The sequence below is a fragment of the Nelumbo nucifera genome, chromosome 1 (assembly GCF_055504915.1).
Source record: "Nelumbo nucifera cultivar China Antique chromosome 1, China Antique-T2T, whole genome shotgun sequence".
In the NCBI taxonomy this organism is placed as follows: Eukaryota; Viridiplantae; Streptophyta; class Magnoliopsida; order Proteales; family Nelumbonaceae; genus Nelumbo; species Nelumbo nucifera.
Genome location: NC_142649.1, coordinates 148,094,693 through 148,120,438, shown reverse-complemented (window position 1 = coordinate 148,120,438; position 25,746 = coordinate 148,094,693). Strand labels below are relative to the sequence as shown.

The following is a 25,746-nucleotide window of genomic DNA, read 5'->3' as shown; positions in this document are numbered from 1 at the left end:
GTTTTAAGAAAAGTGTTTGCAAAAAGGTTTTAATCCCTAGGATCCATCCAAGCAGATAGTGCAACATTGCACCTTACATCCAGGGGAGAGGTCCTTCCCTGTCGGGCAGTGTATGATCATTATAGGCTGAGAGGTTAGGTGTAAAAGACCATTGAGAGCTGGACTCAATGATCATTTAATTGTAAATGTTGGGCCCATTAAGAGCCCATACTAATGGACTCAAGGGTTCATTGTACTTAACAGTGAATTCGGCCAGGCCTTTCTCAGAGGTTGGGCCAAACCCATGTGGGCTTATGTAAGGTCATTGTTGGGGTCCCACGCCATACAAAGTGAACCTAAATGGGCCAGCAACTACCTAGGGACGTGAGCCACTTGTTTAATTGGCCTAAAGCCCATGATTAATTGGATTAATCAAGTGGTCACATGACAGCTTAAGCAGTCATGTGACTTGGACGAATATGGGTTTGATAAGGGTTTGAAGCATCCATTAGGATAAGAGGATAAGTCTTATCCACTTAGAGAGTCCAAATCCGGATAAAGATTTGGATTAGGAACCTCCTAATTCGATTAGATCACTCTACTATCAGCTCTTTCTCTCTGCTCTTGTTGCCCCAAAAACCCTAATTCGTTCTCCATCTTTGTGACTGATCTTGATCAGTCTAACTTCTGATTTTTGCAAGAAAATATCAGAAAAATTTCGTGCTCACCTCCCTCGTACGATCCAAACAGTTGGATACTGCATTGCTGAACCGACTTCATTCCAAGCTGTGCCATCTTCAGTGGAGGCTGGTTTTGGGATTCAGTTTGGGTGTGAACTACCACTTTGGGAGCTACATTTGTGGAATCCGTATCTGGTATACTTCTCCCTCTAGTTTGGTTTCAGATCTGGTCCGTTTTCGGTGCAAGAACGACCCTTGGAAAATGCAATTTTTCTAAATCAGGGAATACAATTCCCAGAAGGCTGAAAGAAATTTTTGAAATTTCGCCCAACCATCTGGCATGGTTTGGCCATCCATATGATGGATCTCACCTTCCTTCATCTATGTGCTGGAGAATAAAGTTGGTCTTGAAGTCTCAAAGTCTTTGTGTCATTTGAGTAAAAGTCAAGTTATTTGTGGCACCATTGTTTGGGCCATATGTCTTTTGAGTCCTTGAAATACTTGCTTCCAAAATTGTTTAGATCTGTATTAGTCAGTGATTTTCAGTGTCGAGTATGTTAGTTCAGTAAGCATTGTAGAACTTCATTTTCTTTACGTAATAAAAGATCAAATCGTCCCTTTTATCTTGTGTATTCTAATATGTGGGGCCCTGTTAATGTTCCAATTGAGAATGGCTACAAATATTTCATCTCTTTTATAGATAACTTCTCTTGGTACATTGTTTTCCCTATGGACTCCCAAGATGAAGTTCCTAAGCTTGTGAAAGACTTTCAACACATAGTCTATACCAATGTTTTAAAAACCAAACTGGAGGCCGAACCGTTTTTGCCTCCGGGTCACAGGTCATCGGTTCGACCGTCTAGGTTGAACAGTTCAAGCCGTGACATCATAACTAAAAATATTAAAAAAGAGAAAATATATATGTAGACATAGTATATTTATACATATATAGCAATTGTATATATGTCTAAATGCAAAAAAAAATAAATAAAAATAAAAACCAATTGGAATAACAAAAAAATGCCTAAGATTTACAAAAAGAGTATATATAAATAGCGAAAAAAATGCATGAGCAAAGCAAAAGAAATTATAGAAAATTATCAATAATCATCCTTAAAAAATGACATTTTCAGAATATGAAACCAAATCAGGAATATCGTTCTCAAAAAACCATAACAGAATTTCAAATGAGAAAATAAGAGGAAACAGAATTTCTGAAAAATAAAAGTTTTCCCTTTTCAAACTTCAAACTTGCAGCTCCAATCATCCAAAGTCAAAAGGATTGCCGACTTGTAGGCTTGCAGCCGTTAAATGATTAAATCAATAAGGGGATAACAGAAAAATTGGAAAAAAAATATAGAGTAGAATGAAAGGCTACTGTTTGAATGTAAATCGCAGCATATTAGAATTAGAATCTAAGAGTCCTAAGTATTAAAAAATAAAAAAAAAACGAAAATGAAATTATAAGTTAAAACTTGTCTGATGAAAAGGCTAAAACATTGAATGTAAATCATGCAAAACTCCAGATCCAATTGCAGGTCGCCGGAGATAATCACTGTAGTTTCCGGCGCTAAATCTCTCATTCAATGATTGTGGGGTTTTCTTCTTCTGAAAGACAGAAACTCCTCTTCCGTTTCTTCTCAGCAAAACCCTCTAAAACTCCAGATCTGATTGCAAGTCGTCGGAGATAACCACTGCAGTTGCCGGTGCTAAATCTCTCATTCAAAGATGGTGGGATCTCTGTTCTCTTCTTCTGAAAGACGAATTCCTCCTTCGTTTCTTCTCAACAAAACCCTAAAATGAAAAAAGAAAGTAAAAGGAGAATGAAAATAAAAGAGGATTGGGGTTGGGCAAAGGGTTAGGACACGTCCGACATATTCAAAAATTTTATACCTAACCATCACCCGCTAATCGGGTCGTCCGAGTTGATGGTTCAACCGTCTGGGTCAACAATTTGTTGACTTCATCAACGGTTTTTCATTAAAAGATGGGTTTTAGTGAAACCGGAACCGGAAATGTGGTCGGGTGACGGCTCGGATGGTTCAACCGTCCGAGTCAATGGAAGGTTAAAAACATTGGTCTATACTCAATTTCAGACAAAGGTTCAAGTTTTCCAATCAGACAATGCAAAGCAGTACTTCCATGGTGATCTTATATAGTTTTTTGCATCCTATGGCTCCCTTCACCGGAGCTCCTATGCTAGAACCCCCCAACAAAATGGGGTTGCAGAGGAAAAGCCATCATTTTCTAGAAGTTGCTTGAGGATTGCTTTTGCAAATGAATATTCCAAAAAGATTTTGGGTGGATGACATCCTAACTGCTACTTGTGTTATCAATCAATTACCATCTTGGTTATTAGGGTATAAGTCTCCTCATTAACTCCTCTTCCCTAAGGCTCCATTATTTCCTATACCCATGCGTGTCTTTGGTTGTCAGTGCTTTGTTCATGATTTATCCCCCACTCGTGGTAAGCTTGACACTAAGGCTACTGTTTGTGTTTTCCTCGGTTATCTTCTTTCTTAGAAGGGTTATCGTTGCTTTGGTCCTATTTCAAAAAAAATATATTTTGTTTCCATGGATGTCTCCTTTGGAAATGTTTCCTTTTTCTCTTTCTCCTTAGGGGGAGAGTTCATGTGAGGAGAAATAGAAACAGACATAGGTTTTATTACCTTCTCCTCTTGACTCTCCTCCATTCCGTGTCTTCTGTAGACAACGCTACAAAAGCCAAGGCCATCAGAGTTCAACAACTGTGGAGAAACCTGAAGCTATGCAACCAATGCTATCGAACTCTCAGGGGTTGGGTCCCTCACCCCATCTAAGTACCATTGTTCCAATTGATATCCTTGAACCTATTAATATTGACACTTCAGCTTGTGATTTGGACCTTCCTATTGCAAAAAGGAAGGGCATCAGATCATGCACTACACACCATCCTATGGCCCATTTCTTATCTTATGAGAACATCTCACCCTTATTCCGTGCTTTCCTTTCTGTTATTGATAGCATCCCTCTTCCTAAGAGTGTTGCAGAGGCCTTACATGTTCCTGAGTGGACAGATGCAATGAAGGAAGAAATTAATGCCCTACATAAAAATGGCATGTGGGAATTGGTAGATCTTCCAAAGGGAAAGGAACCTGTGGGGTGCAAATAGGTGTTCTCTGCAAAACATAAGGTAGATGGAATAGTGGAGAGATACAAGGATCGCTTGGTGGAAAAAGGTTTTACTTAGGTCTATGGAGTTAACTATGCAAAGGTGTTTGCTCCAATGGTAAAGATGAATTCTATCCGAATTCTTCTCTCTTTAGCAGCAAATCTAGATTGGGAACTCCATCAGTTAGATATCAAGAATGCCTTCTTGAATGGTGACTTGGAGGAGGTGTGCATGACCCAACCTCCTGGTTTTTGAGTACAGTGAACAGAAAGTATACAAATTGAAAAAGTCTCTATATGGTCTAACACAATCACCAAGGGCTTGGTTTAGCAAATTTCATCAAGCAGTTCAAAACAAATGGGTCTCAAACAATGTCAAACTAATCACACCCTCTTTGTGAAGAAAGAACAAGGAAGAACAACATCCTTGATTGTTTATGTGGATGACATAGTTACCACTAGTGATTAGGTTTTAGAAATTTAGAGGGTAAAGAAGTTCTTGGCCACTCAGTTTGAGGTGAAGGATCTAAGACCCCTACGTTACTTTCTTGGGGTTGAAGTTGCCCACTCCCAACCAGTGTTTTAAAAGGCATGGGAGGTGTACGCCTGGAGGCGAGGTTCTCCCAAAACGCCCTGAGTCGTATGCCAGAGGCGCTGACACATCTGAGGCATACGCCTCTTGTGCTTTTTTCATGAGGCATACGCCTCATGCACATTTGATATAAAAAGACAGAAAAAAAAAAAAGGAAAGAAAATGAAAGGAAAGGGAAGGGAAGAAAAGATAAGGGGAAAGAAAGTGGTTTGCCCCCCTTTGAACTAATGTTATGCATTTTTATTCTTCTTAATATAAAAGGTTTTTTATTAAAAATAAAGAAAAAAATGAGATCCCCCCTTTCCTCTTAAGGAGGCGTAAGCCTCCTTGTGTTCGGGAGGCTTACGCCTCTTGCATTCTGAACTACGCCTCACACATCTAGGTAGTGGAACGCCTCGCGTCACGCCTCCACGTTTTAAAACATTGCTCCCAACAGGGTATCTTCATCTCTTAAAGTAAGTATACCCTAGATCTCCTAAAAGATACAAGAAAGCTTAGGGCTAAACTAGTTGATACACCTATAGATGTAAATAACCAATTTGGGGACTGCAATGATAAGCCCATAAAAGATTCAAAGGAGTACCAAGACTTGTGGGTAGACTCATATGTTAGACAGTGAATGCCCTTGCTCCAATTAGATTGACGTACAGATACATTTATTATAAATGAATAAAAGTACATTATTGTTTCATGTTGATATTAGTATGTTTTTGTGTAATTACCCCTTAAACTGGACACTTATGAGATTCGTATTAGTTTAGAATGTTCTCAGCAATTGGATAGACTTGGGGAGTTTATACTACCAAGGGACACCGATGTGCTACCAAAGAAGTTGGGGCAGTTTGTCTCAGCTGCTAGGGTTAGACCCAGAGCACATGCGGTGTGTGTTTGGATGAAACACTAAACCCGGACCATTTTCCAGTTATGCCATGGACTTTGGAGATTGATGGGCAAAACTGGAAAGTTACAAATAACCCCTAAACTTGATTATGGTACTGCACTAGGTGTTGGATTAGATTGTCTTTGATATGCCAATCAATGAGATCCATCAAGGATCAAAACCTGAGTGTGTTGGGGCAGTTTGAGAATTCATCTGAGTGGGTGATTATAGTGATAGGATCGGCTCCTTTGTTGGACAAAGTGAATGATATGACATACACTCTCTTTGATGGAAACCTAAACTGCCGGCAGTGGATTTCAATTGTGTTTGAGATTTGGTTTTGCAAAATATATTTATATGATATATATTATGTTTTATGAAAAATGTTTGCAAAAAGTTTTAATTCCCGGGATCCATCGGAGCAGAGAGTGTGACACTATACCTTGCAGCCAGGGGAGAGGTCCTTCCCTATCGGGCAGTGTTGTGATCATTATGCGCCAAGAGGTTAAGTGTAAGAGACCATTAAGGGATGATTACCTGATGGGCTTTATCTTACTTAAGTCCATCATCCTTGGGTTTTCATAGGATGGCTGAATTCAAAGATCATTTAAGTGTAAATGTTGAGTACATATTGAGCCCATAGTGATGTGCTCATGGGTTCACTGCGTTTAGTAGTGAATTCAGCCAAGCCCTTTGACAGAGGCTGGGCCGAACCCATGTGGACTTATGTGAGGTCATTGTAGGGTCCCACGCCATACAAATCAGGCCTAAGTTGGCCATGCAATATCTTGGGTCGTGAGGAGTCCGGATCTCCTGCCCACAAGAACTCTGCCCACGTTTATCGCAACCATATATGCAAAACATCTCATCCTCTACATAGTATTATGCAAGGGGAGATGTTCCCAATTCACGGGGGGTAGTTTATTGTGGGTAGGTGTGAGCAGAGTTCTTGTGGGTAAAAGATCCAGAGTCGGTCATGAGCCTTTGAAGGAAATGATCCTAAGGCCCATAATTAATAAGACCAAGGAAGTTGCCTTGTCATGTGCTCTAGGTCAAATCTGGGTTTGGAAATGGGTATGGAGCACCCATCCTCTTAAGAGGATAAAGTTTATCTCTTAATAGAGTCCACATCCAAATTAGATTTGGATAATCTCCTAATTTGATTGGGAGAGTGCTCCATAAGGAGATAAAAGAAGAAGAGGGTGAACCAGACTAAAACACCACTCTCTCTTATTCTCTCTTCTTCTCTTTTGTCTTTCAAGAAACCCTATCACGACCTAGGCTTTCAAGGACTGATAGAGATCAGTTTTCTTCTGATTTTTGCAAGAAAAATTCAAAGGAATTTCAGGCTCACCTTTCCCAGTTCGATCCAAGCAGTTGGGTTGCAGTTTTGCTTAAAATTGTATTGCTGAATCGACTTCACCTATGCACTATGCCATCTTCAGTGGAGGCTGGTTTTAGAACTGATTTGGGCATGAACTTCCACCTCGGGATCTGCGTTTTAGGTATCCGTATCAGGTATAAATCTCCCCCTTTGTTTGGTTTCAAATCAGGTCCAGTTCAGTGCAAGACTGATCCTAAAAAATGCAATTTTTCAAAACATAGGGAATTCGATTCCTAAAAGGATTAGGAAATTTTTGAAATTTCGCCCATCCATCTAGCATGGTTCAGCCATCCATATGATGGACCCTAACCCTTTCCAACATCATATACTTATCTATGACTAGGCCAGATATTGCATATGCAGTAGGAGTCCTTCGTTCATGCATGCTCCCAAAGCGGCAGACTGAGTTCTCAAGTACCTAAAGAAATTCGATTCCTAAAAGGATTAGGAAATTTTTGAAATTTCGCCCATCCATCTAGCATGGTTCGGCCATCCATATGATGGATCCTAACCCTTTCCAACATCATATACTTATCTATAACTAGGCCAGATATTGCATATGCAGTAGGAGTCCTTCGTTCATGCATGCTCCCAAAGCAGCTGACCGAGTTCTCAAGTACCTAAAGAAATTCCTAGGGACAAGCCTTTTCTTCAAGAAGCATGGACATATGAAAGTTGGGGTTTACACTGGTGCTGATTGGGCAGGTTCTGCAAATGACAAAATCCACAAGTGGCTATTGTACCTTTGCAGGGGGAAATTTTGTTTCTTGGAGAAGTAAGAAACAAAGCGTGGTGGCTAAATCTTGTGCGGAATCAAAGTACAGAGCCATGTCTAATGGAGTTGCTGAAATATTATGAATTAAAAACCTATTAGGTGAGCTGGGGTTTCCCCTGCGGTCCCATGTCACTCTACTGTGATAATAAGGCTGCTATCATATTGCAGCCAGTCCTGTTCTCCATGATAGACCCAAGCACATTTTAGTAGATAAACACTTTATCAGATAGAAACTAGAAAAGGGAGAAGTGTGGACTCCATATATCAACTCCGAAGAGTAACTTGAAGATGTTCTTACCGAGGGATTGAACTCCTTGCAGCACTATGATCTTTGTGACAAGTTGGGGATGATTTTTTTATTTTTTGAAGGATAAAAAGGAAATTTCATTAAACTGAAAAAGGGCATTACATCTGAAAATGATGGTCGCAAGTTGACAAACCAAATACATATCAAATATAAAACTGAAAAGGAATCAGTGTTACAAGGATGCAAATCAAGAGTGCTCCAGGAATTCTCTAACAAATCAGTCTTATTCACTTGATCAAACTCTGGAAGACTAAGAGCCCAAGCTGTAATCAAATTGTCCACTCCTGCTACCAGGTATTCAATACTTTGACTCGTCCTAAAAAACCCTTCTGTTTTTCTCTTTCCAAATGGACCAGCATACTGAGAATAGAATACAGCTCCACATGATTTTAACTTTCTTGCTTCCTCTGATTTTTGGCCATTTGGAGAATATCTTTGCTGGAACCAAAGGATGAAAGGCATTCACTCCCTTTGTAAAGTTGGCGCTGCCAGACAAGTTTTTTTTGCCTCCTTAATCTTCTTCTTCTCTTCTTCCTCTCTTCTCCCTCCTCTTCTCTTCCCCCTTCTTCTTATTCTCTGAAATCAGAGGACTTGGCTTGAGAGAGTTTGAGGAGAAAGAATTCAAGGAGGCTGTTTTCAGTATGGATGGATATAGAGCTCCTAGGCCCGACGGGTTTCTCATCCTCTTTTTTCAGACATGTTGGAATATTATAAAGCTAGACTTAATGGAGGTTTTCAGAGATTTCTACCAGTCGGCTGTTCTGAATAAAGGCAACAACGCTACCTTCATTTGTGTTATCCCCAAAAAAGGTGGTGTTCTGGAGGTAAAGGACTTCAAGCCAATAAGTTTGGTTGGGAGTATCTATAAAATTTTGACTAAGGTTTTGGCAAGGAGGGTTAAGGGATGTGCTAGGGGATTTAATCTTATCCCAAACAATATTCTTTTGTGAAAGGTCAGAAAATTGTGGACTGCATCCTAGTAGCAAATGTGTGTGTTGAAGATGGAAGGCAAAATGGAAAACCAAACAATAAGTTCGGTTGGTTTTATTTATTTATTTTTTATTTTTTATTTTTTATGCCTTACACAGAATTTCTGTATAGTTTCTGGCTGTACATGATGCATATATGATACACACTTGTAATATGAGTTATTACATTTTTTAATACAATACAATACTTAACCTTTTCTCAAAAAAAAAAAAAAATCATAGCTGATATCATACATGTGAAAACATAGATTTAACAAATAACAACTTACAGGAGTTGGAGCTCCATGTTTCTGCTTGCAATGACTAGAGCCTTGGGGCTGTGACCGGAAGGCCAGATGAGATATTTGTTGTAGAAACTCTTGGATATGATTATAGGTGCTGCATATACAGAAGAAATGTCAGAAAGAGTTTATCTTGGCAGAAATATAAATGGAAGATATGAACCCCAAAGGTGGGCAAGCAGTTGATCTCTAATTAATGTAGAAGAAAAATAGTCCTTGAGAATAGAGGACTGTTTAGAACAGATGCAGAAATCAAAAGAAAACAGCAGAAATCCTTCTTCTAAGGAAGAGAAGATGAAGAAGAAGATGGCGGCAATAAGGGTTCAGAGGAAGAGAGTTTCGAACCTTAATCTCTCTTCTTACCCCCTAACACTATTTTATTAAGTTAAACTTTAATAATTTACAAAGAGGCACTTAGTTGGGCAAGAAATTAAAAGAACATAACATAGAAAGAATAGGCCCAGAATAAGGCCCATTACAGTAAATAACATAAAAAATAAGAAAGGATAAACAGCCTATGGGCCATTCCGCCAAGCTTGCCAGTATCATGCTGAAGTTTCGCCTTGGGAATGCTCTTGGTAAGAAAATCTGCTAGCTGTCCTTCAGAGGTGATGAAAGGAATACATACTTCACCCGAAGCCACTCTTTCTCGAATGAAGTGTCTATCAACTTCAATATGGTTAGTTCTGTCATGTTGTACTGGGTTGTGAGCAATGTTGATGGCGGCCTGATTATCACAGTATAACATCATTGGCTTGTCATGCTCAATCCCCAGTTCCTCTATCAATGATTTTAACCACAATAGTTCAAAAACCCCATGTGCCATGGCTCTGTATTCTGCTTCTGTTGAAAATCGAGCAACAACAGATTGTTTCTTGCTTCTCCAAGAAACAATATTACCAACCACCAAGCTGCAGTACCCAGAAATAGATCTTTTGTCATCAATGTTTCCAGCCCAGCCAGCATCAGTATAGGCTTCAAGTTTCATATGGCCATGCTTGGCAAACAAAATTCCCTTCCTGGGGAGCCCTTCAAATAACATAGGATTCACTCTGTTGCTGCCATATGAGTGTCCCGGGGAGCATGCATGAATTGGCTGATGCAACTGACAGCATATGCAATGTCTGGCCGAGTCATGCATAGATACAGAAGTTTTCCAAGAAGTCTCTGGAAGACTCCTTTGTCTTCTAACAATGTTCCATCTGAAGCAGAGAGTTTATGACTCATATCAATAGGAGTAGCAACTGGTCTAGCACCCATCTTCCCTGTTTCAGAGAGCAAATCAAGAACATACTTCCTCTGGGAGATAAGAATCCCATCCTTGGATCTAGCAACTTCTATGCCAAGGAAGTATCTCAATTCCCCCAGATCTTTGATCTCAAACTCTGTATGGAGAAAAGATTTGAGATCATTAATTCCTGAAACATCATTACTAGTCACAACAATATCATCAACATACACAATCAGGTAAACTGCCAGGAGACCTCTCCTCTTTACAAAGAGAGTATGATCAGACTGTGTTTGTACATAGCCAAAGTTAACAAGGGTAGCCCTAAACCTCTCAAACCATGCTCTAGGGAACTGTTTTAGTCCATAAAGAGATCTCTTCAGCTTGCATACCTTTCCTTTCATATATGTTTCATACATCCCTGGAGGAAAAGACATATAAACCTCCTCATGTAATTCTCCATTCAGAAATGCATTCTTTACATACAATTGATAAAGTGGCCAGTCAGAGTGAGCAGCCAAAGATAGAAGAACTCTCACAGAGGTCATCTTGGCAACAGGTGCAAAGGTCTCCAGATAATCAATCCCATATGTTTGTGTATAACCTTTTGCAACCAGCCTAGCCTTGTACCTCTCAATGGTGCCATCAACATGATATTTGATAGTAAAGACCCACTTACAGCCAACTGGATCCCTCCCTTCAGGCAAATCAACCACTTCCCAAGTGTCATTCTTGTGCAGGGCATCAATTTCGGATCTCATAGCATCCCTCCATTCTAGAATATTAAGAGCTTCTGACACAGACTTGGGAATAGGGTTAGAGGCAACAGAAGAAAGGTAGGCAAAATATGAAGGAGAAAGCAAACTATAAGAAAGGTGTTTGGAAATGCAATGTGTAGTACACTTCCTTTTTCCTTTCCTAATAGCAATGGGAATATCAAGGTCAGGGAATGATGGCTTCAAAGGGGGTTGAAACAGTACTTGTTGTCTCATCTGTAACTGGAAGTGCATGAGGTTCATGTGTTGTAGGGGAAACAACATGCTCATTTCTAGATCTTTGCCTTTGATACATCCTGAGATTAAAGAGAGGACGAGGAGGTAAAGGAGGAAGAACACTGAGACAGGGAGAGTGGAATGATTGATCCTCCCTTGATTCATTTGAAGAAGAAAGAGACTCAGTAAAAGACTCAACTGGGACAGGAAGAGGAAAAGCAAAGACTTGTGACAAATCCTCCCCCTTTGGACAATGTCCTTCCATAGAGGAACCATAAAAGGAAGAAAGCTCATCAAAGGTGACATCCATTGCGACAATATCGAGTACCAGTCTTTGGATCAAAGCAACAGTAACCCTTCTGTGTGGGGGAATAACCAAGGAAGATACACTTGTGGGCTTTTGGTTCAAATTTATGTCTTTGGACACTAGGAATATGTACATAACAAGTGCAACCAAAGACACGAAGAGGAATAGAAAAAAGCTCATTGTCCGGATGAAGGAGACTGAAAGGAGACTTAAACCCCAAAACCCTGGATGGCATACGATTTATAAGGTAGGTAGCAGTGAGAACAGCATCACCCCAAAACTTTGTAGGAACATGTGAGGCAAACAAGATACTTCTTGCAACTTCAACAATATGTCTATTTTTTCTTTCAGCAACTCCATTCTGTTCTGGGGTCATAACACGGAAGCTTTGATGAATAACCCCCAAGTCAGAGAGATAGCAGGACAAGTTCTTCTCAAAATATTCTTTTGCATTGTCAGATCTGAAAATTTTAATCCTGGTATCAAACTGGGTTAGGAAAAATTCATGGAATTGTCTCACAAGTCTAGGAACTTCATCACGGGATTTCATCAGGAATATCCAAGTAAACCGAGAAAAGTCATCAATGAACAAGATAAAATATTTGTAGCCACCCATAGAGGGTAAGTGTTTCTACAATGCTTTGACAGCTCACAAGACTCACAATGAAGACTGGACAAACTAATTCCCTTCAACAGTTCAGGGAATAAATGACTCGATGCAGAAAAAGAAAGATGACCCAAATGAAAATGACATAACATAACTCGACTGATAGACTCTGTAGATATAAACCCAAAAGCAACTTTTCCAGGTTGTTCAGGGCATTGCCCCGGAGTATCAAGCAGGTATATTCCATTCGCCTCATGGCCACTCCCAATCACCTTCCGAGACTCCAGATCCTGAAAAACACAGTAGGAAGGGAAGAAGGTTACACAACAGTTTAATGACTTAGTTAGACTACTTACAGATAACAAGTTTGTATTTAGTCTAGGTACATGAAGAGCAGAAGGTAGGAACAAGGAATCTGTAGCCTTGATGGTTCCCTTGCCGGAAATAGAGGCAAGAGAACCATCGGCTAGGGTGATTTTGTCATGTCCAGGAAGTAAATCATATGAAACAAACAAGGTAGAAAGGTTGGTCATATGATCAGAAGCCCCTGAATCAATAATCCAAGGGATCTTAAGATTACCTGAAATGGTTGCATGATTGGCAGAAGCCCGTATACCTGAATGAGCAAATGCATAAGAGGCTGAATTTTCTGCATGGTTGGAAGAAGTCACACCCTCTAGGTGACTGATCATCCTCCCAAACTTCTCATATTCTGCTTTCGTGGCTGCTAACTACGCACAAGCTGTCATCTCTTCAGTATGGTACTTGTCACTATCTGGACCAGCAGCCGCATTAGCACTCCCTGCCCTTTTATTATCATGCTTCTTCTGAAACTGAAGAGGTAGAAGCTTAGGATGTAATTTCCAGCACTTGTCTTTAGTGTGTTTTGGCCTTTTATAGTACTCACAGACAACCTCTTTCTTCCCTGAGCCACTAGGAGTCCCTGCAACCCCTTTGGGTTTCACTCCCATATTAGCAAAGTGATCATTTAGACCAGCCCCTTGAACCTGGACAATCCTTCTACTCTCTTCACTACTTACCAAGGCATATGCTTGTGACAGTGACACACTATCCTTGGATAAAATATTCTATTTTGTAATATCATACTTTGGGTTTAGTCTGGTTAAGAACTCAAACACCCTGTTTCTCTCAACCAGTTTTCTGTAGGTCTCTGCATCATTAGTGGTGTCCCAGGTTACAGCTTCTATCAAATCTATTTCTTGCCACAAAAACTTCAGTGTTGAGAAGTATATAGCGAAAGGTTTCTCCCCCTGTCTTAAATTCTTCACATCACTTCTCAACTTGTAAGCTCTAACCACATTTAATTTTTGGGAATAGGTTTCAGCAACACTATCCCAGATTTCCTTTGCTGAATTCATCCACAAATAGTGTTGAATAATCTGTGGCTGCATTGAGTTCACAAGCCACCCAATAACAGTATAATTTTCTTGCATCCACTTCTCATAAGATGGATCATCTTCTGAGGGAGCCTTCTTGCTCCCGGAGATAAAACCCCATTTTCCTCGACTACAGATATGAATCTTTACCGATTGTGACCATGCCAGATAATTAGTTCCATCCAGCTTGAATATGGTCACAGTCAGTAAAGAGTCAACAGAGGCTCCCGGAACCTGCCCGGATTCAGCAACATTCTTGTTTTCAATCTCTGAGGAGTTCATCTCTTTAACCACTTCAAAAAAGGACACCGAATGAAGATGGAACAAGGACTGTATTAAGCCTACCTCAATGCAGCAGAACCACAAATCTGAGTCACACCCAAAAGCTGTGAGAAACAGAAACAGAAGTTGCACCTTGTAGACTACACGGTACACCAACCAACTTGGTTCGGTCTTCAAGAAAGAAAATCAGAAAAACTCCTTTTCTAAACAAAAATTCTAGGTATTGTCCAATCAGCATCCAAAGGAAGCAAAAAAACTTCAAAGACGTTTTCACAAACACAAGGTGGGCAGTAGAGGAGACCACACTGTCGAAAGATTAATACAGCCCAGAAAATAGTCCGTACAGGTGCCCTAAACAGTCCAAAAGAAAAGGGCAACCAGCAGTACTGATTCCAGAGATATTTCAGCCACTTGAAAGTCCAAACAATATGAAAACAACCCAAAAATTTCTGGGCTAAAGCAGTCTAAAAGAACAGCCGAATAGGAGTACTGATTTCAGAGAAATTTTGGATACTTTAACAGTCCAGAAAAATATAAAGAAAACAACCCAGAAATTATTGGGCACCACTCTCAATCTCTAATTTAAGCTCTAAATCAGGAACCAACCTATTTTCTCCGATTCTTCTTGGTCACCAGACAGCTCTCCAAGAGATTTGAATCTTGGGCACCTTCTTCAATCTCTAATGACCTCCAAGAACCAGGCGACTCAAGCTGAAGCTTCCAGCCCTAGAACAACTCTCATGTAGTCGGCTGGACAACACCTACATGAGAGCCCAAGCCAAGTTTAGGCCTGCTCTGATACCAAGAAGAAAAACAGTCCTTGAGAATAGAGGACTGTTTAGAACAGATGCAGAAATCAAAAGAAAACAGCAGAAATCCTTCTTCTAAGGAAGAGAAGATGAAGAAGAAGATGGCGGCAATAAGGGTTCAGAGGAAGAGAGTTTCAAACCTTAATCTCTCCTCTTACCCCCTAACACTATTTTATTAAGTTAAACTTTAATAATTTACAAAGAGGCCCTTAGTTGGGCAAGAAATTAAAAGAACATAACATAGAAAGAATAGGCCCAGAATAAGGCCCATTACACTAAAGAACATAAAAAATAAGAAAGGATAAACAGCCTATGGGCCATTCGGCCCATCTTCTCTACAAATGTAAAATAATATCTAATCAGACACAGGATGGCCCTATTTTGTGCTAAAAAAGGTTTAAGATTCAAAGAAGTTCTACTACTGAAGATTATTACTATAAGAAAATTTGATAAAGATCTTGTTATAAAGAGAGCTATTGGATCTTCAACTCAACTCAACTAAGCTTTTATCAACTATATGAGGTCAGCTACATGAATCCCATTTCTCCATTCTGCTTCTGTTCAGTGTCATATAAAACTTTTTTTTATCAATGAAGAAAACTTTATTAATCAAAAGATCAAAGCAATACAAGCATCTCTAAGAGAGGTGTGAGTTGCATCCTCTCCTAAAAGACATAGGTTAATACAAAAGGCAAGTTATAACTAAGCCCAAAACAAATGCTCTCTATTAACCCCTTGGTTGGATAAACAATTAGCCAAAGCATTTGCTTCCCCTCCCACCCATTGCATTCTTATATTCATATCCTGTGTAAGCCACTTGAATCTCTTTATTTCATTCCTATAGCACCACATAACAGAATCTGAATCCTTCAACCACCCCACCATCACTTTTGAGTCCCCTTCTATTAGTAGGGACTCCACTCCGAGCTGATTTGCTATCAGTACTCCTTGAACAGGCACTAGTAATTCAGCCCTTAAAGAGTCTCCAACTCCCAGTGGACCCAAGAAAAAAGATAAGATACTCCCAAGCTCATTTGTGAGGACCACGCCTCGAAAGTTTAATTTTACAAAGCCACTTGGATTATCAATGCTACTTCTATCAAAGTTTAATTTTACAAAGCCTTTAGGGGGGTGTCCAAATCACTGGCAACCTGTTCCTTTTGGAAGAGAAACTTGCCACAGAAGACCAATTTCTCCAGAGATCATCAAAGGAAAAAGAACTGAATAGTTCCAAAGTTTTTAACCAATGGATTGCCCTATACAATAGCACACAATCCTTGTCTCTTGTAGGCTTCTCTCCTTCTAGTGGAAGAACTTTGCATCCTTTCTTCCCAAATGGTCCATGACAAAGCTGCTCCAGCACACCTCCACATACACCTTCCTTTTTTTAAGGCCCAGCAAAGGTAGACGAATCAAATAGCATGCTAACTCTAATGGCGAAGCCCACCTGCACCCAAACAAGGAGAAAAGCCAATTTCATAATTCTGCAGTAACCACACAAGAAATCAGTAAATGATAGCAATTCTCATTGTTAAGCTTACAACGAACACACCAATTAGGTGAGATGTGAAAGCTGAAATGTTGCAGTCGAAGAAGTAGAAGAGAGAAGAAGACCAAGAGGTGCTGATAATGTCGAACTGAATAACCCAGTCGACAGTACTATTATTTATATTAGACTATAGTACAATGTTATAGGAAATGTCTGGAATGCCCCTGATTAGTGATGGGACACCCAGACTACTTAAAACAGCAAATAAACTTAAGCCCATTAACACAGGCCCAGTACATAACAACTTAAACACAAATACAGACTAATAAGAACACTTATCAGCCGAACCATCAATACATAAAACCCCTCAAGCTAAGCATGGATGTCAATCATGTTTAGCTTGCCAAGAAGGTCCATGAATTTTGCTGCAGCCAACCCTTTAGTCAGTACATCTGCAATTTGTATCTCAAATGGAGTATAAGGAATGCAGAGTTCTCCCGAGACTATTCTCTCCCTAACAAAATGTCGATCAATCTCAATATGTTTTGTCCTGTCATGTTGCACAAGGTTATTTGCAATGTTGATGGCTGCCTAGTTGTCACAATACAGTCTGAGAGGACCCTCAGCTTTAATCCCAAGCTCATTTAGAAGAGTCCTGAGCCATAAGTGTTCAACAACCCCATGAGCCATAGCTCGATATTCAGCTTCCGCACTTGATCTAGCAACATTCTACTTCTTACTGTGCCATGTAACCAGGTTCCCCCCACAAATGTACAATAACCTGAAGTTGATTTTCTGTCCCCAACAGAACCGACCCAATCTGCACCAGTATAAGCTTCAATTTCAATTTTATTGTTTTTTCTGAATAGAATTCCCTTTCCTGGGCTAGTCTTCAAGTACCTGAGAATCCTTTCAATTGCTTTCATATGAGGGATCTTTGGAGAGTGCATGAACTGACTGACAACATGCACTGCATAAGCAATATCTGGTCGAGTGAGAGATAAATATATCAGCTTCCCTACCAATTTTTGGTATCTCTCTCTATCACAGTAGTCCTCCCCTACTGAGTCCTGTAGGCCATGATTCTGTTCTATTGGAGTATCTGCTGGTCTACACCCTATCATGCGTGTCTCCACTAGAAGGTCAAGAACATACTTCCGTTGACATATGTAGATCCCCTCTCTTGACCTAGCAACTTCTATCCCGAGAAAATATCTCAAATGGCCCAAGTCTTTGATCTCAAATTCAGAGGCTAAAAACTCCTTCAATCTTTTGATCTCTTTCAAGTCATTCCCAGTAATCACCATATCATCCACATAAACAACGAGTGCTGTAAGTTTGCTATCATGTCTCCTTATGAATAAGGTATGGTCTGCACCACTCTGAGTGTACCCAACTTTCTTCATGGCCCCACAAAGCCTCTCAAACCATGCATGAGGAGACTACTTTAAACCATATAATGCTTTCATCAGTTTACACACCTTTCTATTAAAGTCATAGCCTGGTAGAGGTTCCATAAATACCTCTTCATGAAGGTCACCATTTAGGAAGGCATTCTTCACATCCAGCTGATGAAGTTCCCTTGAAAAATTTGCTGCTAATGACAATAGAACCCGAATTGTGTTGAGCTTTGCTACTAGGGCAAAGGTTTCTTTGTAGTCAATCCCTTCTTTCTGAGTAAACCCCTTTGCCACAAGCCTGGCCTTGTACCTTTCAATGGACCCATCCTCCCTATGCTTTATAGTAAACACCCACTTGCACCCAACAATGCTCTTCCCCTCTAGCAGATCCACTAATTCCCAAATTCTTGTTTTCATTAGGGTTTTCATTTCTTCATTCATAGCTTCTTTCCACCTTGGATCAGACACGGCCTCTGAGTACATAGAAGAAACATGAACAGAGGAAAGAGCAGACACAAAGGAGTGATAGGCTGGAGATAAATGCGAGTATGAAACAAAATCAGCAATGGGATGCAGAGTGGTACAAGAACGGATAGGCTTACGGAGAGCAATAGGAAGATCCAAATCAGAAGTATGAGTGTTGGAATTACCTTGGATTGCAGAGACAGATTGATCCGAGTCCAACTGGTTGCTGTCATGAGTTTGAGGGCCCTTTATCCTTTTGTTGTAGGTGATTCGTATCTCTTTTTGTTGCCTACTGGAGCCTTCAGGGACATCTGCAGTATCAGAAGTAACCGGCACAGTGGGAGCCTCACTAGGTTGACCCGGAATGCCACAACTAGGAGTTGAAGAAGAGGATGGAAGGCCCGAGGCAGATAGGGGAACAAAAAAAGAGGGAGAATGAGAATCCTCTTCTATCCCACTAGTCTCCCCCTGAAGAGGATTCTGAGAAGACTGAAAATAGGGTTGAGACTCAAAAAAGACCACATCTCTGGTGACATACTTTCTCTTGGAGACAAGATCATAACACTTGTAACCCTTTTGCGTAGGAGAATACCCCAAAAATATTCCTTTCGTAGCCCGAGGATCCAGCTTGGTCTTCTTTGGATCCTTCACATGTATGAAACATATACAGCCAAAGACCCATGGAGGAAGAGGAAATTCTGGAAGAGTAGGACACAGAATAGAGAAAGGGGTTTTCATACCCAACACCTTAGATGGCATCCGATTTATCAGATAAGATGTAGTAAGTATAGCTTGAGACCAATATTGCTTGGGAACTTTGTGCTGGAATAGTAAGGCTCGAGCTGTCTCCAATAGATGTCTATTCTTGCGCTCAACAACCCCATTCTGCTAAGGGGTATAAGCACAGGATGATTGATGTAATATGCCAGCATCTTCCATGAATAAGTTCAAGGATTTTTCAAAATACTCAGCAGCATTATCTGACTGGAATTGCTTAATCTTCTTATCAAATTGTGTTTCAATCATTTTGCAAAATGCCATAGTTATCCGTGGCACTTCATCTCGTCCTTTTAACAGGTAGATCCATGTGCATCGAGAGTAGTGGTCAATAAAACTGATAAAGTAATGAAAGCCATCAATAGAAACAATAGGTGAAGGGTCTCAAGCATCAGAATGGACCAAATCAAAAGGAGCTCGAATTTCACTACTGGAAATTGGATAAACAATTCTACATTGTTTTGACATTTGACATACTTCACATACTAAACTCTAACTTGAAATGCCCTTAAACAATTCGGGAAACAACATTTCTAATGAAGAGAAAGGTAAATGACCTAGCCTAGCATGCCACAGATGCAACCTAGCTATTGACTCCACACTCTCCGGACTACTAGCAGTAAAGGCTTGTAAGGCTGAACGGATGTCTGCATCAAAATAGTAGAGGCCTCCATACTCATGACCGCTCCCAATCGTTCTCCTCGTCAATCTGTCCTGAAAGACACAATGAGTAGGAAAAAAGGTTATACTACAGTTCAAATTTTTGGTAAGTTTTGAAACAGACAAAAGATTTGAGGTGAGACTAGGAACATGTAGGACTGATTTAAGAGAGAGGTCCTTGCTTAGGTCAACCACCCCTTTTCCAGAGATGGTGGAGAAAGACCCGTCGGCAACTCTCATCTTATCCTGACCAGACAACAATTGATATGAAGAGAATAAGGAGGACATATCTGTCATGTGGTTAGTTGCACCGGAATCAATAACCCAAGAAGTAGAGTCAATAGAACTAGTTGCACTAAAGGCAGAGACTATACCTGATCTGGCAAGAGAGGAGGGAGCAAAAGAATTACTCCTTAGACGGGCTAAAGCCCGGCTAAGGACCTCTACCTCACTAGCAGTGAAGCCCAAGGCACCGGCTCCAAAGGAATCAGCAACCTGCCCCATGGGAGAAGAAGTCACTATTGGCATACTCTGTGAGTTGTCACCATTGTTACTAGTGACAAGGTTCCCACTTGCCGCATGACTCTTCTGTTCCCACTTGCCGCATGTCTCTCACCCCCACAATGAGTGCACTTAAGATACTTCTTTTCTAGATGTTTGTTTCCCTTAGTAGAAATCAGGGCTGAATGGTCTCCAAGTTGTTCAACTAGTTGAATCTGAGAGTCGACTTGCATCTCCTTTCTCCTCACTTCTTCATTCCTTACCAGATAATAAACATGGTGTAACTCGGGCAGTTCATCTCTTCCTAGAATTTGTGACCTTATGCCCTCATACACTGGGTCCCGGCCAGCCAAGAACTTAAAGGCTCTGCTCTCTTCAACCTGCTTATCATGTCTCTCCTTGTCCCTGGCATTTTCCCAGTCCAAAATCAAGTGATGGTCAAGTTCTTCCCAAAGTCCTTTCAGAGTTGCAAAGTATGTTGCAACTGTCATATCCCCTTGCCTTAAGGCAGCAATGTCTTGATTCAATCAGTAGATTCTAGCATTATTTTTCCTCTACCCATTGGTTTTAGACACTTTTTCCCAAATCTTGGCTGCTGTGGGAAAGTGTTGAACAGTCCTGGCAACTCGTGGAGTCATAGAGGCAAGCAACCAGGACATAACTGTGGCATTCTCCTTGCGCCACACTGCATACTCCGTACTGCCAACTTCAGGTTCCTTCTTATTCCCATCTAAGTAGCCTGTGAGGTCACGGGAAGTAATAAAAAGTATTGCAGAAACTGACCACTCCCTGAAGTTGTATTCATCCAGCAGCACACTTGTAATCTGCAAGCTGTGCAGATTCGGGTTTTCCAGGTTTGAAGACCTCCCACCAGGTATGTTATCTCTAGAAGAGACTTCTCCTGATACTGAAGACATCTTGGCTACAGACACTGTGTAGACAACTGTTATGGGCCCGAGCGTAGGATCGCGTCACGGGTCGTTCCACGGCAGGAACCCCTGATCTTCCCTTGCCTTTGAACTTGCGTACAGACCCTATTGTGGCAATCGCATGAATGATTTGTCCAAGAGACCACCCGAACTCTCCCTTGGGGTGATTTGTCCAAGAGACCACCCGAACTCTCCTCACTATTTTCTTGACTGGAAAACTGAATACTTTATTTCAATTCGTAGCTCCTTAAATAGGAGATTACAGAAGGGAATTCCTTGTTGGATTCGGCTAGGCTAGGGTAATCCAACTCAAACTAAAACTCCTAATTTCCTACTTAAACTAAAACTCATAACTCTTACTTAAGAAGATAAAATAAGATAAGGTTAAGATAAGGGATAAGGGATAGGATTAAGCTGGCGGCGAGTTGACGTGTCCAGATAAGGGTGGGCCCACCCCTATGAGTTGTCGTGTGGGCCCCGCTCTGCTGCTACTGCCGGGTGCGTGCGCGCGGCTCATGGTGCCGCTGTCGCGCGGTGAGTGCGCGCGGCTCATGGTGCCGCTGCCGTGCGGTGCCGGCGTGTGCACGGTGCGTGCTACTGTGCAGTGCGCGCTGCTACCTGGCGATGCATGCTGCGCGCCATGGTGCCGCTGTCGTGCGGTGCCGGGCGTGTGCGTGCAGCGCTCTGTCGGGCGGTATGTGCCGCGCGCTACCCGCCTGTTGTGCGGCGCTACCGGGCGGTGCGTGCTGTTGGGCGGCCCGCTGTGTGTTGCTGCCTATGATTGCACCGCAACGTGTTGCCGGGTGGTGTGTCCATAACATCACACCCCTCCCGGACTACGAGCTTGTCCCCAAGCTCGAATTGGGTGTCGAAACACCCTCGAGGGAATCCTGGGTGGCTTTGCCCTCCTGGATCGGGTTCCCATGGAGGGGGTTCATCCTCATCTCCCTCTTGTTTCACCAGGAGGCAGAAAAGTCCCTTGCACCTGTACCCTGCCGAGTAGAGTTCATCGCAATTAAAACATTGCCCCCTCGCCCTACGTTCTGCCATCTCATCCCTTGACAAGTGCTTGATAGGGGGTGTACCGCCGCTGCTCCCCACACTGGATGTTGATCTGGAATTGGTGCTTGTCTGTGGCTTCCGTTCTGGGCTGGCTGCTGGATATGGAGCCATTCCGAGTGGTTCCCTGTTGTCTTTCAGAGAAGACCCTCCTCCAGTAGGCTTCGGGTTTGTCCAAGCCGCTGTTGGGCATCCCATGCTGAACGGTCCTCGGCTAATCTGCAGTTTGCGTTCGAAGGCTCGGGCTAAATTCATTGCCGTGACCAGGTTAGGCGGGCTCTGCATCTCTACATCAACTCTCAGGGGTTCAGCTAGACCAGCTGTGAACATATCAACCTGCTGGTTTGGGCGTACTGAAGAGGCCCTGGCGAGAAGGGTCTGGAACTGCCGCTGATACTCTGCTACGGTACCGGTCTGCTTGAGATTAATGAGTTCCCCCAAAGGGTTGTTTGTTAGTGGGGGTCCGAACCGAAGGAGGCAGTACGACTTGAATTGCCCCCAACTAAGACCTGGTTCCTCCTGCTCCACTCTGTAGAACCAGAGCTGCGCTTCTTCGGTCAGGTGGAACGCGGCCAAGCTGACCTTGTCCTTGTCATCGGTGCACTGGTTGCGGAAGAACTGTTCACAGCGGTGTAACCATCCTAGTGGGTCTCCAGTGCCGTTGTAGGATGGAAATTCCAGCCGGTTGTACTTGGGAATAACAACGGCTATTGGGGCAGCGGTCTGCTGTTCGCTGAACGTCTCCGCCCTGTCCGGACGGCAGCTGTTGGTGGTGGCGGTTCCCTCCGAGCTTCTTTCGTTGTTGGAGAGAAACGCTTCCAGAAGGCGTCGCAGCTCCCGGACATCATCCTTGACCTCACGAACTTCCAAGCAGGTTTCGGCGAGCCTATGCTCTAGCTCGTGGACCCTGGAAGACAGCGGCTCCTGTTCCCCCATGACGGTAGGCTCTGATACCAAAATGTTATGGGCCCGAGCGTAGGATCGCGTCACGGGAAGTTCCACGGTAGGAACCCCTGATCTTCCCTTGCCTTTGGCCTTGCGTACAGACCCTATTGTGGCAATCGCATGGGTGATTTGTCCAAGAGACCACCCGAACTCTCCCTTGGGGTGATTTGTCCAAGAGACCACCCGAACTCTTCTCACTATTTTCTTGACTGGAAAACTGAATACTTTATTTCAATTCGTAGCTCCTTAAATAGGAGATTACAGAAGGGAATTCCTTGTTGGATTCAGCTAGGCTAGGGTAATCCAACTCAAACTAAAACTCCTAATTTCCTACTTAAACTAAAACTCATAACTCTTACTTAAGAAGATAAAATAAGATAAGGATAAGGGATAGGATTAAGCTGGCGGCGAGTTGACGTGTCCAGATAAGGGTGGGCCCACCCCTATGAGTTGTCGTGTGGGCCCCGCTCTGCTGCTGCTGCCGGGTGCGTGCACGCAGCTCATGGTGCCGCTGCCACGCAGTGCTGCTGCCGCGCAGTGCGTGCGTGCGTCTCATGGTGCCGCTGCCGTGCGGTGCCGGCGTGTGCGCGGCGCGTGCTGCCGTGCAGTGCGCGCTGCTGCCTGGCAATGCATGCTGCGCGCCATGGTGCCGCTGCCGTGCGGTGCCGGGCGTGTGCGTGCAGCGCTTTGTCGGGCGGTATGTGCCGCGCGCTGCCCGCCTACTGTGCGGCGCTGCCGGGCGGTGCGTGCTGCTGGGCGGCCCGCTGTGTGTGCTGCTGCCTATGATTGCGTCACAGCGTGCTGCCGGGTGGTGTGTCCATAACAACAACACTGTTGAGACTAGCCGAAGTGATAACAGTGCTGAAAAGAGACTAGTTGCAGTATTGAAGAAGGTTCTGATAGCCCACAACACTGTTTCAGACTTTCCGAGACTGACACAGCTCTGAAGTAGTGCAGTAACAGCAGCAAATTGGGTGTACTGTGAGCAGGAAACCAACCTGAAATTGAGAGCTTACACCACTGCACTATGCAGACTTTTCTTGAGCTTCGATTACTGCAGCTGTAGAGAGTGTTCCTCCCCCTACAGCCAATACTAGGACTGCAGAAATCAGTCCTCAAACTAGGTCTGTCCTATACAGACCTCTCTTAGTAGCCGAATAGCTACTAACTACTAGAAACAGTCTAGTAGGACATCAACTTCTGGGTCTTCTTCCCTTGCGCCCTACAACCAAGGGAAACCCTAGGTTCGAACCTTGTAGTGTTCTCCTGCAACCCTAGGGTTTCACCGCAGCAACCAAGAAGTAGAAGAGAGAAGAAGACCAAGAGGTGCTAATAATGTCGAACTGAATAACCCAGTCGACTGTTATGGACACACCACCCGGCAGCACGCTGCGGCGCAATCATAGGCAGCAGCACACACAGCGGGCCACCCAACAGCACGCACCGCCCGGCAACGCCGCACAGCAGGCGAGCAGCGCGCAGCACATACCGCCCAACAGAGCGCTGCACGCACACGCCCGGCACCGCATGGCAGCGGCACCATGGCGCGCAGCATGCACCGCCAGGCAGCAGCGCGCACACGCCGGCTGCACGGCAACGGCACCATGAGCCACGCGCATGCACTGCGCGGCAGCAGCACTGCACGCACGCACCGCGTGGCAGCGGCACCATGAGCCGCGCGCACGCACCCGGCAGCAGCAGCAGAGCGGGGCCCACACGACAACTCATAGGGGTGGGCCCACCCTCATCTGGACACGTCAAGAAGGAGATGAGGATGAACCCCCTCCATGGGAACCCGATCCAGGAGGGCAAAGCCACCCAGGATTCCCTTGAGGGTGTTTCGACACCCAATTCGAGCTTGGGGACAAGCTCGTAGTCCGGGAGGGGTGTGATGTTATGGACACACCACCCGGCAGCACGCTGCGGCGCAATCATAGGCAACAGCACACACAGCGGGCCGCCCAACAGCACGCACCGCCTGGCAGCGCCGCACAGCAGGCGGGCAGCGCGCGGCACATACCGCCCGACAGAGCGCTGCACGCACACGCCCGGCACCGCACGGCAGCGGCACCATGGCGCGCAGCATGCACCGCCAGGCAGCAGCGCGCACTGCACGGCAGCACGCACCGCGCACACGCCGGCACCGCACAGCAGCGGCACCATGAGCCGCGTGGACGCACTACGCGGCAACAGCACTGCGTGGCAGTGGCACCATGAGCCGCGCGCACGCACCCGGCAGCAGCAGCAGAGCGGGGCCCACACGACAACTCATAGGGGTGGGCCCACCCTTATCTGGACACGTCAACTCGCCGCCAACTTAATCCTATCCCTTATCCTTATCTTATCCTTATCTTATTTTATCTTCTTAAGTAAGAGTTATGAGTTTTAGTTTAAGTAGGAAATTAGGAGTTTTAGTTTGAGTTGGATTACCCTAGCCTAGCCGAATCCAACAAGGAATTCCCTTCTGTAATCTCCTATTTAAGGAGCTACGAATTGAAATAAAGTATTCAGTTTTCCAGTCAAGAAAATAGTGAGGAGAGTTCGGGTGGTCTCTTGGACAAATCACCCCAAGAGAGAGTTCGGGTGGTCTCTTGGACAATCACCCACGCGATTGCCACAAATAGGGTCTGTACGCAAGGCCAAAGGCAAGGGAAGATCAGGGGTTCCTGCCGTGGAACGACCCGTGACGCGATCCTACGCTCGGGCCCATAACATCAACAGTACTATTATTTATATTAGACTATAGTACAATGTTATAGGAAATGTCTAGAATGCCCCTGATTAGTGATGGGACACCTAGACTACTTAAAACAGCAAATGAACTTAGGCCCATTAACACAGGCCCAGTACATAACAACTTAAACACAAATACAGACTAATAA

At 43.4% G+C, this 25,746-nt stretch overlaps 1 protein-coding gene across 21 annotated transcripts in view; it reads right to left on the bottom strand.

The window, feature by feature from the left end:
• LOC104606496 (uncharacterized) overlaps positions 1-25,746 on the bottom strand; it is a 60,466-nt gene that overhangs the window by 13,401 nt on the left and 21,319 nt on the right. For 19 of the 21 annotated variants that reach the window (XR_016080360.1, XR_016080361.1, XR_016080359.1 and 16 more), the window contains one exon: positions 9,006-9,114. Coding sequence is in view for 17 of the 21 variants with exons in the window: in XM_088894655.1 (XP_088750781.1) it covers positions 9,006-9,114 (109 nt within the window). In the remaining 4 variants the exon portion in view is untranslated. Of the gene's footprint in view, positions 1-1,879; positions 2,454-9,005; positions 9,115-25,746 lie in introns of those variants that run through there. The other 2 variants (XM_088894644.1, XR_016080362.1) reach the window with 2 other exon arrangements.